Source organism: Microtus ochrogaster, unplaced genomic scaffold (genome assembly GCF_000317375.1).
Source record: "Microtus ochrogaster isolate Prairie Vole_2 unplaced genomic scaffold, MicOch1.0 UNK20, whole genome shotgun sequence".
Classification (NCBI taxonomy): domain Eukaryota; kingdom Metazoa; phylum Chordata; class Mammalia; order Rodentia; family Cricetidae; genus Microtus; species Microtus ochrogaster.
In genome coordinates this window covers 234,892-246,334 of record NW_004949118.1, presented here as the reverse complement: position 1 = coordinate 246,334, position 11,443 = coordinate 234,892, and the positions used below count along the sequence as shown (strand labels likewise).

Sequence of the window (11,443 nt, the reverse complement as noted above, 5' to 3'; positions counted from 1 at the left end):
TTCTCTGTGGTTTTGGAGCCTGTCCTGGAACTAGCTCTTGTAGACCAGGCTGGTCTCGAACTCACAGAGATCCGCCTGCCTCTGCCTCCCGAGCGCTGGGATTAAAGGCGTGTGCCACCACCGCCCAGCCTACCTCCTGGTTTTTAAAAATAAATGCATTTTTATGACAAGTAAAGGGTTAAAGAACTGGTATTTGAGAAAGCAAATATAATACTTAATGTTCTCAGGAATTCAGAACACACTTGTGTTTGAGAATTTATCTATCAAAATGAAAATATTTTAGTTGTGAATATTAATTCCCAGGTGTTTCCTAGCCTTTAAGTTTTTTTCACTTCTTACCTTTTATGTTACTTTTAAACTTTTAACGTCATTCTTTTAAGAAAAAGAAATGTTGAGTACAAACATTGTGCAAAAGCACATAGTTTCCTACTGGGAGATGGTTTAACTCATCTGTGTTTGAGACAATCAAGTACTTTTGCAGCAATGCCCATAGAGTTTTTGTTTTCCATAGAGTTTGTTATTGTTGTTTTGTTTTTTTTAAAATATCCCTGGGGCTGGAGAGATGGCTCAGTGGTTAAGAGCACTGCCTGTTCTTCCAAAAACTAGGTTAAATCCTTAGGACCCACAACTATAATTCTAATTTCAGAAGGTCTTATGCCTTCTTCTGGCATTGGTGGACATCAGACACAAATGTGGTATACAGACATACATGTAGGCAAAACACTTTACACATAAAATAAAAACAATAAAGATCTTTTTTTTTTTTTTGTTAAAAAAAAGACAAAAACTATTCCTATGCAGTTTTGTCATGACTGAAATTCCTTAAAATTCTTTTCAACCACTGTGGACTTACACTCATCTTAGTTTCAAGATGCCTTAAGAAATATAAAATTTGCGGGACAGTAGTGGTGCACTCCTTTAATCCCAGCACTTAGGAGTCTGAGGCAGGGGGATCTCTGTGAGTTTGAGAAGGGTCTATAGAAGAAATACAAAATCACTTTAGCTAAGAAAGTTGAATTGGAAGTATGATCTCTGACCAAGATCTCCCATATTTTGTCATTACAAGGCCAATTAGTCAGACTATTATAATAGCTTTGGCTTATGCATTAACTATTCCTGGATTCTTTTTACAGAAGACTGCAGTGAGAAAGGATTAATGTTCTACAGGTGCTAAAAAGAAACCACAAAAACAACAAGTTTTCAGATACTAGTCCTTCTAAAGTCATTCCTTATCAAACTTCTTGAAACTTTTTTGTACAAAGTTTAAAAAGTAGAAGTCTACAGTCACCAGGCTGGTAGTCATAGACACACAAAAACCTAACAAGCTTGTTTTTTTTTTTTTTTTTTTTTTTTTGGTTTTTCGAGACAGGGTTTCTCTGTGGCTTTGGAGCCTGTCCTGGAACTAGCTCTGTAGACCAGGCTGGTCTCGAACTCACAGAGATCCGCCTGCCTCTGCCTCCCGAGTGCTGGGATTAAAGGCGTGCGCCACCATCGCCCGGCTAACAAGCTTGTTTTCAATGCCTACTTCTGAAGGCCACTGAGGATTAAGTGAGGTTAAAAACAACTACTTCCTTATTTTATTTATATAAGTATTATGTATAGTTGGAATTTTCCTTGGGCCACCAAGCAACTCCCAAAGAATTTATTATGAATGCTTATTATTAATTATAAGTGCTTAGTCTTAGCTTAGACTCATCCCGCTAGCTCTTTTAACTTAATTTAACTTGTTTCTATTCATCTACATTTTTCCTTGGGGCTTTTTAACTTTCTTTCATCCTGTATGTCCTGCTTTCCCACTTCCTCTGTGTGTATCTGGCTGGCCACTGGTTTCTCCCTGGTATCTTTTTCTTTCTTCCTTTTTAAGCCTAAATTCCTCCTCCTACTTAGTCTCCCTGCCTGCAAGTCCTGCCTATACTTCTTCCTCACTATTGGCCATTTAGCTTTTTGTTAGACTAATCAAGTAAAACAGCAACGCATTTTTACATATAATTAAACAAATGCAACAATCTTTACATAGTTAAACAAATATTTTGCAACAATTAAACATCATTTCTCCTTTTACTTTTTTCTTCAAACCCTCTCATATATGCCTCCTTGTTCCCTTTCATATTGATGGATTTTTCATTAATTTTGTTACATGCATATATGTATGTAATCTGCTCAATCTGTTTGATACTTGTCTGTATGCTTTCAGGGTTATAATTAGGTTCAAGGGAGATAAATACACAGGGAGAAAGGAGAACAAAATAGTAGTATGGATATGTGAAAAAATCATAAGGAATCATACTGTTAACTACCTAAGAAACTATAACACACGCATACTTTAACTTAGTATAATGTTATTTGTATGTATGTTTTCAGGGCTCACCGTTTGGTATTGGATAAGCAATCGGTGTACTCTTCCCTCAGTAAGACTAAAACTGTTTCTCCACTCCCAGCATTTGTGAGTTCCCTATAGTTCTTTGTGTAGGGCTGGTTGGCCCCTTGTCCCCTATAGCATTGCCTGCTGTCCTTCTCCAGCTCATATTTAAGCAGTCATGTTAATGAGATTTTGTGGGTGTAGCTTCTGACATTCCTAGGAGATACAATGTCACAGCAAACTCCATGATCCTCTGGCTCTTATCATCTGTGTCTCCTCCTTTACAATGTTTCCTGAGCCTTACGTGTAGTGATATTTCATTTGTATTTTAATAAAGAAAGCTTAGCTGAAGATCAGAGAGTAAATGGTAGCACACACCTTTAATCTCAGTAGCCACTCTAGTTTGTCATAGAAACTGGGTGGTGCACGCCTTTAATCCCAGTGGTCTGCACTCCCAGCAGCAGTGGATGAGAGTCCCCCCTATTCTACGTCCTTGCCAGCAGGAGCTGTCACTTGTGTTATTGATGCTAGGGATTCTGACAGGTGTAAAATGGACTCTCAAAGCAGACTTGGTTTGCATTTCACTAATGACTGAGAATGTTGAACATTTAAGTGTTTCTCAGCCATTTAAGATTCCCCTATTGAGAATTCTCTGTTTGGCTCTATACCCCATTTTTTTTTTTTATTTTTCGAGACAGGGTTTCTCCGTAGCTTTTTTGGTTCCTGTCCTGGAACTAGCTCTTGTAGTCCAGGCTGGCCTCGAACTCACAGAGATCTGCCTGCCTCTGCCTCCCGAGTGCTGGGATTAAAGGCGTGCGCCACCACCGCCTGGCTCCCATTTTTTAATTGAGTCATTTGTTTACTTGATATCTAGTCTTTTGAGTTCTTTATACATTTTGTTTGAGTTTTGTATATAATTTTGGATATTAGCCCTCTATTAGATGTGTAGGTGATAAAAAAATATTTTACCATTCTGTAAGCTGCCACTTTGTCTGAATGATGGAATCTTTTGCCATGCAGAAGCTTTTCAGTTTCATGAGATTCCATTTATTAATTGTTGATCTTAGTGTCTGTGTTAATAGTGTTCTGTTTAGAAAGTCTTTTCCCGTGCCATTGAGTTCAGGGCTGTTCCCTACTTTTTCTTCTGTTAGGTTCAAGATATCTGTTTTTAGGTTGAGATCTGTTTGAGAATTCCTTTCCACTAAAATATTTTTTTTGGGGGGGTCTCAGCATTAGGGTGGCTTCTGTGTCCCAACATGATCTCTTATAAGGGAGAGGAACGGTCTCTTACTCTCTTCTGTGGTGGTTGGAGATCTGGTTGCAGCTTCCATTGCTTCCAGGCAGAGGACAGTGGTGACTCTTCACCTTATTGTTACTCATGAGTGTTCCCCCCAAAATATTTGATATTCTTTATTTTGGGCTCTCATGGACTCACTTACCCTTGCCTACACCTGGGGCCCAGTGTGGGGCATAAGCCCACCTCCCTGAGAGTAAGAGCCTCACGCTCTACTTGACGGAGCTCTTTGATCAACTTGGAGTTGAGTTTTGTACAGGGTGATAAGTATGGATTTATTTGGAATCCTCTACATACAATCACCCAGTTTAACCACCACTATTTGATGAAGATCCTGTCTCTCCCCCCATGTATTTCTGGTTTCTTTATCAAAGATCAGGTATCCGTAGGTATGTGAATTTTTGTCTGGATCCTCAATTTGATTCCATTTATCAACATGTTTGTGTTTATTTCAGTTTCAGCTGTTTTATTGCTATAGCTCTGTAGTGCAGTTTTAAATAAGGGATGGTGATACATCCAGCAGTTTTACCACCCAGGATTATTTTAACTAACCTATTTTTTGTATGTGTATTTTGTATGTGTTTTCATATGAAGCTGAAAATTGTCCTTTCAAGATCCATGAAGAAATGTGTTGAAACTGTGCTGGGGAGTGCATTGCATCTGTGGATTGCTCCTGACAGGGTGGGCCTTTTTACTATGTTATTCTTACTGATCCATGAGCATGGCAGATCTTTCCATCTTCTGATACATTCATTCACCATTTTATTTCTTTAGTGTCTTAAAGGTTTTGTTTCTGTTTGGTTTTCCGAGACAGGGTTTCTCAGTCGCTATGGAGCCTGTCCTGGAATTCACTCTGTCGACAGGCTGGCCTCGAACTCACAGAGATCCTCCTGCCTCTGCCTCCCAAGTGCTGGGATTAAAGGCGTGCGCCATCACTGCCTGACAGTGTCTTAAAATTTTTATCGTACAAGTTTTTCACTTGCTTCGTTAGTTGTCCCAAGATACTTTATGTTATTTGACGCTATTAGGGAAGGTGTTGCTTCCCTGATTTCTTTCTCAGTCCATTTGTCATTTGTATACACAAAGGCTATTGATTTTTGTCGGTTAATTTCGTATCTAGCTACTTTGCTGAAAATGTTTATTAGCTGTAGGAGTTTCCCAGAAAAATTTTTAAGGCCAGTTATGTGTACTATTATATCATCTGTAAATAAAGATACTTTCACTTCTTCCTTTCCAATTTTATCCCCTTGTTAGTTGCCTTACTGCTTTAGGTAGAACTTCAAGTACTATATTGAATGGTGATAGATTGGACCACCTTGTCTTTTTACTGAATTTAGTGGAATTCCTTTGAGTTTCTCTTCATTTAAGTTGATGTTGGCTATGGACTTGCTGTAAACTACCCTTTTTAGGTTGAGGTATATCTCCTTAATCTCTCCAGAACTTTTTTCATGAAGAGTGTTGGATTTTGTCAAAGGTCTTTTCTATATCTAATGAGATGATCATGTAGTTTTGTCTTTCAGATTGTTTATTTGATAGATACATTTACTGAATTTTTGTTTTGTTTTGTTTTTGAGACAGGGTTTCTCTGTAACTTTGGAGTCTGTCCTGGAGCTAGCTGTTGTAGACCAGGCTGGCCTCAAACTCACAGAAACCCGCCTGCCTCTGCCTTCCAAGTGCTGGGACTAAAGGCATGCGCCACCACCACTTGGCTCATTTACTGATTTTTATATGTTGAACCATCCTGCATCTCTGGGATGAAGCCTACTTTTAAATTTGTTTTTAGATTCAGTTTGCAAGCATTTTTATTGAGAATTTTTGCACCTACATTCATAAGGAAATTTGGTCTGTAATCCTCTTTCTTATTGTGTCTTTGTGTGGTTTAGGGATCGGGGTAGCTGTGTCCTCATAAAACAAATTGGGCGATTTCCTTATGTTTTTATTTTGTGGAATAATTTAAGGAATTTTTTTTTTTGTTTGTTTTTGTTTTGTTTTTCGAGACAGGGTTTCTCTGTGGCTTTGGAGCCTGTCCTGGAACTAGCTCTTGTAGACCAGGTTGGTCTCAAACTCACAGAGATCCGCCTGCCTCTGCCTCCCAAGTGCTGGGATTAAAGGCGTGCGCCACCACTGCCCGGCTTTAATTTAAGGAATATTGACATTAACGTTTTCCTTGAAAATTTGGTAGATTTTTTATGTTAAAACAACAAAAAAAAAGACCCTGGGCTTTCTTTTTGATTGCTAGACTTTTAATGACTGCTTCTATTTCACTATGGGTTATAGGTCTAATTAAATTGTTTATCTGATTTTGATTTAACTTTGGTAAGTGGTATAGAGAAAATTACCCATTTCTTTTAGATTTTCTAGTTTGATGGAGTACAGGTTTGTAAAGCATGTCCTTGTGATTCTCTGGATTCTCTCAGTGCCTGTTGTTATGTCCCTCTTTTTATTTCTAATTTTGTTAATTTTGATATTCTCTTTCCACCTTTTAGTTAATTTAGATAAGGTTTGTCAATCTTATTGATTTTCTCAAAAAACCTAACTTTTTGTTTCATTGGTTTTTGTAGTTTTATTTTATTGATTTCATCCTTGACTTTGATTATTTCTTGCTATCTATTCATTTTGGGTATGATTTCTCCTTTTTGTTCTGAACCTTCAGGTATGCTATTAAATTGCTACAATAAGACATCTTCAATTGTTTTTTAATGTAGGTACTTGGTATTACAAACTTGCCTCTTAGAACTAACTACTTTTGTTGTGTCCCATAGTTTGGATATGTTGTGTTTCATTTTCTTTCAGTTCCAAAAAGTCTTTAATTTCTTTCTTATTTCTATCTTGAGCCATTTTTTTCATTCATTAGTGAATCCAGTTTCCATGAGTCTGTAAACTTTGTGTTGTTTCTGTCATTGCTATCCAGATTTAACAGGCACTGGTGGTGCATGCCTTAATCCCAGTACTTTGGGAGGCAGGAACATGTAGATCTCAGTGAGTTTGGGGCCAACCTGATCTACAAAGTCAGTTCCAGGACAGCCAGGACTGCTACACAACTAACCAAACAAAAAAGATACCTAGTTTTAATTCAGGATGGTCAGATAGGATGCATGATGTTGTTTTGGTTTTCTTGTATCTGTTGAGACTTGCTTTGTGCCCGAGTATGTGGTCATTTTTGGAGAATGTTCCATGAAGTGCTGAGATGAAGGTATTATTCTTTGGTATTTGGGTGAAATAGTCTGTAAATATCAGGTACGTCCGTTTTGTTTATGACACCAGTTAGCTCCAGCATTTCTATCTTTAGTTTTTGTCTGTGTGTCCTGTCTATCGGTGAGAGTGGGGTATTGAAGTTACCCACAAAAATGTGTGAGGGTCAGTATGTGATTTAGGCTTTTACGAACTCGGGTGCCATGGTATATGGTGCATTAATCTTTACACTGCAATGTCCTCTTGGTGAATTTTTCCTTGTAATGTCCTTCATCTCTTCTGATTAGTTTTGGTTTGAAGGCTATTTTGTCAGATATTAAAATGGCTTACTTTTTTGGGTCCTTTCCATTTTTAATTTTACTTGAGGTGATGTCATTCTTGATGTTCAGGTGTGTTTCTTGAATGTTGTACAAGTGTGGATCCTGCTTTTGCATCCATTCTGTTAGTCTGTGTCTTGTTAGTGGAAATTGAGACCACCGATTAGGGATATCAGTGAGCAGAGTTTGTTGATTCTTGTTATTTTGTTGTGGTGGTGGGGGTGCGTATGTGTTTTCTCTGTTTTGATTTGCTGGTTTGGGATTATTTATTTCTTGTGTTTTCTCTGGTGTGGTGGACAAAAAAGCTGGATTTTTCCTTCTAGTGCCTTCTGTAGGGCTAGACTTGTAGATAGATATTGCTTAAATTTGGTTTTATAGTAGATGTCTTACTTTGTCCAGCTAATGTTATTGAGAATTTTTCTGTGTATAGTAGTGTGGGGCTGGCATGTGTGGTCTCTTAGAGTCTGTATAACATCTGTGCATCCCCTACTGGCTTTTGGAGTCTCCATGAGAATTTGAGGATAATTCTGTTAGGTCTTCATTTGTATGTTACTTGGTCTTATTTCCTTGAAGTTTTTATTTAATACTCTTTCTTTATTCTATACATTTAGTGTTTTGACTGGTTTGTGGTTAGGGGACTTTCTTTAGTGTTAGGTTCATTTCCTTCTACTGTTTGTGATTTCATAGAACTCTTTAAGGGATTTGTTTGTTTTTCTTTAAGGACCTCTATCATTTCATCATGGCTGTTTTAATGTCTTTTACATGTACTTCATCAATGTTGGAAGATTCAGGGCCTTCTATGCTAGGGTTGCTGGGCTCTCTAGACATACTGTCGTGGCTGTTATTGATTGTGTTTTTACACTGGTGTCTAGGCATCAGGGGTTGGGAACATTCTAATTCTACGTGCTGATATTTGGTCTTGTTTTTGTTGGGTTGGATGTATTGTTCCTTGGTTTCTGTCCCCCCCCCCCTTTTGAGAGAGTATGGTACCTGTGTGTTGCCTGGCAGGGAATTCTTCTCAGATTGGACCCTCAAATTGGCATGAGTAGGAATCCAATATTGGGAGCTGACGCTTGGGAATCGGGGTGGACTTGGAGCGTCCTGAGGAGGTCCACAGGAGGGAGGAAAGTGTGGTATTTCCCCAGGTTCTGCTTAGTCCCCTGAGAATGGTGGCAAAGAGTGGGGGGAGAGGCCACAATAGGTAGTCTGCTGCAGAGCTGGGATGAGGCTGGGGGATTGGATGTGGAGGAGAGGAGGGAGAGAGAAGTGTTGAAGCTCATCACTTGCTCTGGTGGCCGACCTGACTTTCTGGCCTGCTTGGCCCATGCGTTCTCAGGGAATGCCTGCTGGAATTAGGAGCTGGGATAAAGCAGTGAGTGGGGGAGGAGAGTTGAAGATCTGTGTGATCCACTGAAGATGAGGGCCGTGAGGGAGGGGGGTCTGCAGCAGGTGGTCTCCTCCAGAGCTGGGGATGAGACTGGGGGACAGGTGAAGACCAGCAGTCAGCCTACCTGCTTCCCTCTATCCTTATTTTAATTTGTATCCTTTAGATTACCTATGAGTTTGCACATTTATCAAATACATCTATGTTATGTAATTGGTGGGGAAGAACAACTCCTCCTTAGAATAAATTCCAATTGGCTAATATGAATAGAATAATGGATTCAGAAAGTTTCCATTTGACAAACCACTGAGTGGCAAAGTAGTGGGTGAGATGGGGAGCAAGTGTCCTCATGCTTTTAACCTATCTTGTCACAGCTAATTGTTTATGAGCAAAATAAGCTGGACAGACCCAGCAGATAGCACTTTAGCAGAGTGATGCTGTGCCCCAGTTGACATCCTAAATCACCTGCATCTCTGGTATAGTGCTGCAGACTTACTTTGGTAACAGCCTTGCCAGAAATACAGGATCTAAATTTAGTGATGAGGAAATACCAAGCCCAAGTTAAGGACATCTGAAATAATCTGAAATAGGAGATGGGGTAACTAAAAGCAATATGTGATTCTGATTTTGGTCTTGATAAGAAAGAAAAAGTCTTAAGAATTTTTTGATAACTGGAGAAGTTTTCTTATGGTTACCATATAAGGTGTAAAACTGAAATTTCAAAATAAAAATGTTTAAAAAAGAGAAAGTTTAAAAAGTAATGATCAGGAGGACCATTAATGAGGCTGCCCGGCTTGTAAGGGGATTTTCAAGTTCTTAGGACGTAGCTTAGTGAGCTGTAGCCTTTCGTGAATGACTCTGCACAAGTCAGTGTGCACAGTTGCAATTGCTGTTGTCTCAAAGGTCCAGAATTACAGTATCTGAATAAGAGATACAAACGCTTTTGTTGTATTCCATTATGTTTGTATCTATAATGAATGAGCTTCCTTGGGCCGGAGCTATAGCTCAGGTACACAGCTTGTTGAACATGCCCAACATCCTCGGTTCAAAACCAGTACTTTCCTCTCGAAATGTATTCATTTCTTATGACCATTGTGTGTGTCTGTGGCATGTGTGGAGGTCAGAGGACAGTTCTGGGGACTCTTCTCCTCCTCGACCCTCGTGGGGGCGTGAGATCCAGCTCAGATCAGCAGAGCATTTGCTGGGCCCTCCTTAATTTTTTTTTCTCTTAATTTCATTTGTAGTCATTTGTGTATGCATGTGCATGTGCGTGTGTGTGTGTGTGTGTGTGTGTGCGCGCGCGCGCGCTCGCGTGTGCTTTATTTGTTCAGTTTTTATCTCTGAAGGGTCTGGGGATGTAGCTCAGAGCTTGATTATGAGAGTCTGGGCTCTATGGCTTCTCCTCAAACCTAGTGTTTAGTTCTGAAACTCATACAGAGGATGTTTTTTTGAAAATATGTCTTTGAGGGACTGGAGAGATGGCTCAGTGGTTAAGAGCATTGCCTGCTCTTCCAAAGGTCCTGAGTTCAGTTCCCAGCAACCACATGGTGGCTCACAACCATCTGTAATGAGGTCTGGTACCCTCTTCTGGCCTGCAGACATGCACACAGACAGACTATTGTATACATAACAAATCAATAAATATTTTAAAAAATATGTCTTTGATTTCAGGTAGTAAGACGTTTGATGTAATTGTGATCGATCCACCGTGGCAGAACAAATCGGTTAAAAGAAGTAACAGGTAAGTGGGGACAATGAGTTTATTAGGTTGCTTTCTGGAAGCCACGGTCCTTTGTGCATTCTGGTTTGGTATACTGTAAACATGAGAGCAGTTATCTGAACTACTGACAATACTTTCATCAAAGAATTACTTTCCTTGATTCTAGATACTTGAACTGAAACTCCTCTATCTGTGGAGCAGTGTCTGCTGCTGTGACCGAGGCCTGAACCATTCCCGGTCCCCTCAGCAGCACTGAGCGCCATCCTTTTGCCTTCTTCCCTGTCGCACTCAGAAACTTACAGTGATGTGCTAGGAGTGAACCCTCTAGGTCATGTATTTGATCATAACTTAGTTGATGTCGTCTCATAAGATAAGCGCAGTTGGTTACTGGGATGGTGTTTACTCTTACTAACTGCATTGTGAATGAACTTATACTTCTGATGAGTACTTTCACTTCTCACCCTTCAGCTTCCCAGATCTCACATCCCTGCTTTGTTATAAACTTAGACTGAAGGTCTTCCTCTCAGCAATTATCTTTAGCTTACTTTTGATTTTTGTCTAGAAGGTGTGTGATAATTTTTTTAATGATTTATTAGCTTTTTATTTTATGTGCATTGGTGTCAGATCTTGTGGAACTGCATTTTCAGACAGTTGTGAGCTGTCTGAATATATATGGGTGCTGAAAATATATGGGTGCTGGGAATTGAACCCAGGTCCTCTGGAAGAGCAATCGGTGCTCTTAACCACTGAGCCATCTCTCCAGCCCCGATAATTTTCTTTTTAAGTTGTATGGGTTGTGCAAAGAATACATGTATCTCTTCTGGAGTGTATAGATATCTATGTTTGTAAGTGTATCTGTATCTCTATATATGTCTATATATTTTTGGAACCATTTGAGAATGAAATAAGAGATAGTTACTTTTAAGATTTGAAGTATATTTGAGAAAAAAGCAGAGGTGCTGTTATATGACCATAATGCAGTTATCATGTAGACAGCTAACATTAATATGAAAACCCTATGGACACATTAGATACCAAGTAGACAGCTAACATTAACATAAAACTCCTATGGACACATTAGATATCGAGTAGACAGCTAACTTTAATATAAAACCCCTATGGACACATTAGATACCGATTAGATAACTATCATTAACATAAAACTTTTTTTTTTTTT

The 11,443-nt window shown here is 39.1% G+C and overlaps 1 protein-coding gene across 1 annotated transcript in view; it reads left to right on the top strand.

The window, feature by feature from the left end:
* Positions 1-11,443, top strand: part of Mettl4 (methyltransferase like 4) — a 32,982-nt gene that overhangs the window by 12,629 nt on the left and 8,910 nt on the right. Inside the window, exon 5 of the mRNA XM_013353926.2 lies at positions 10,218-10,287. Within this exon, the coding sequence (XP_013209380.1) occupies positions 10,218-10,287 (70 nt within the window). The remainder of the gene's footprint in view (positions 1-10,217; positions 10,288-11,443) is intronic.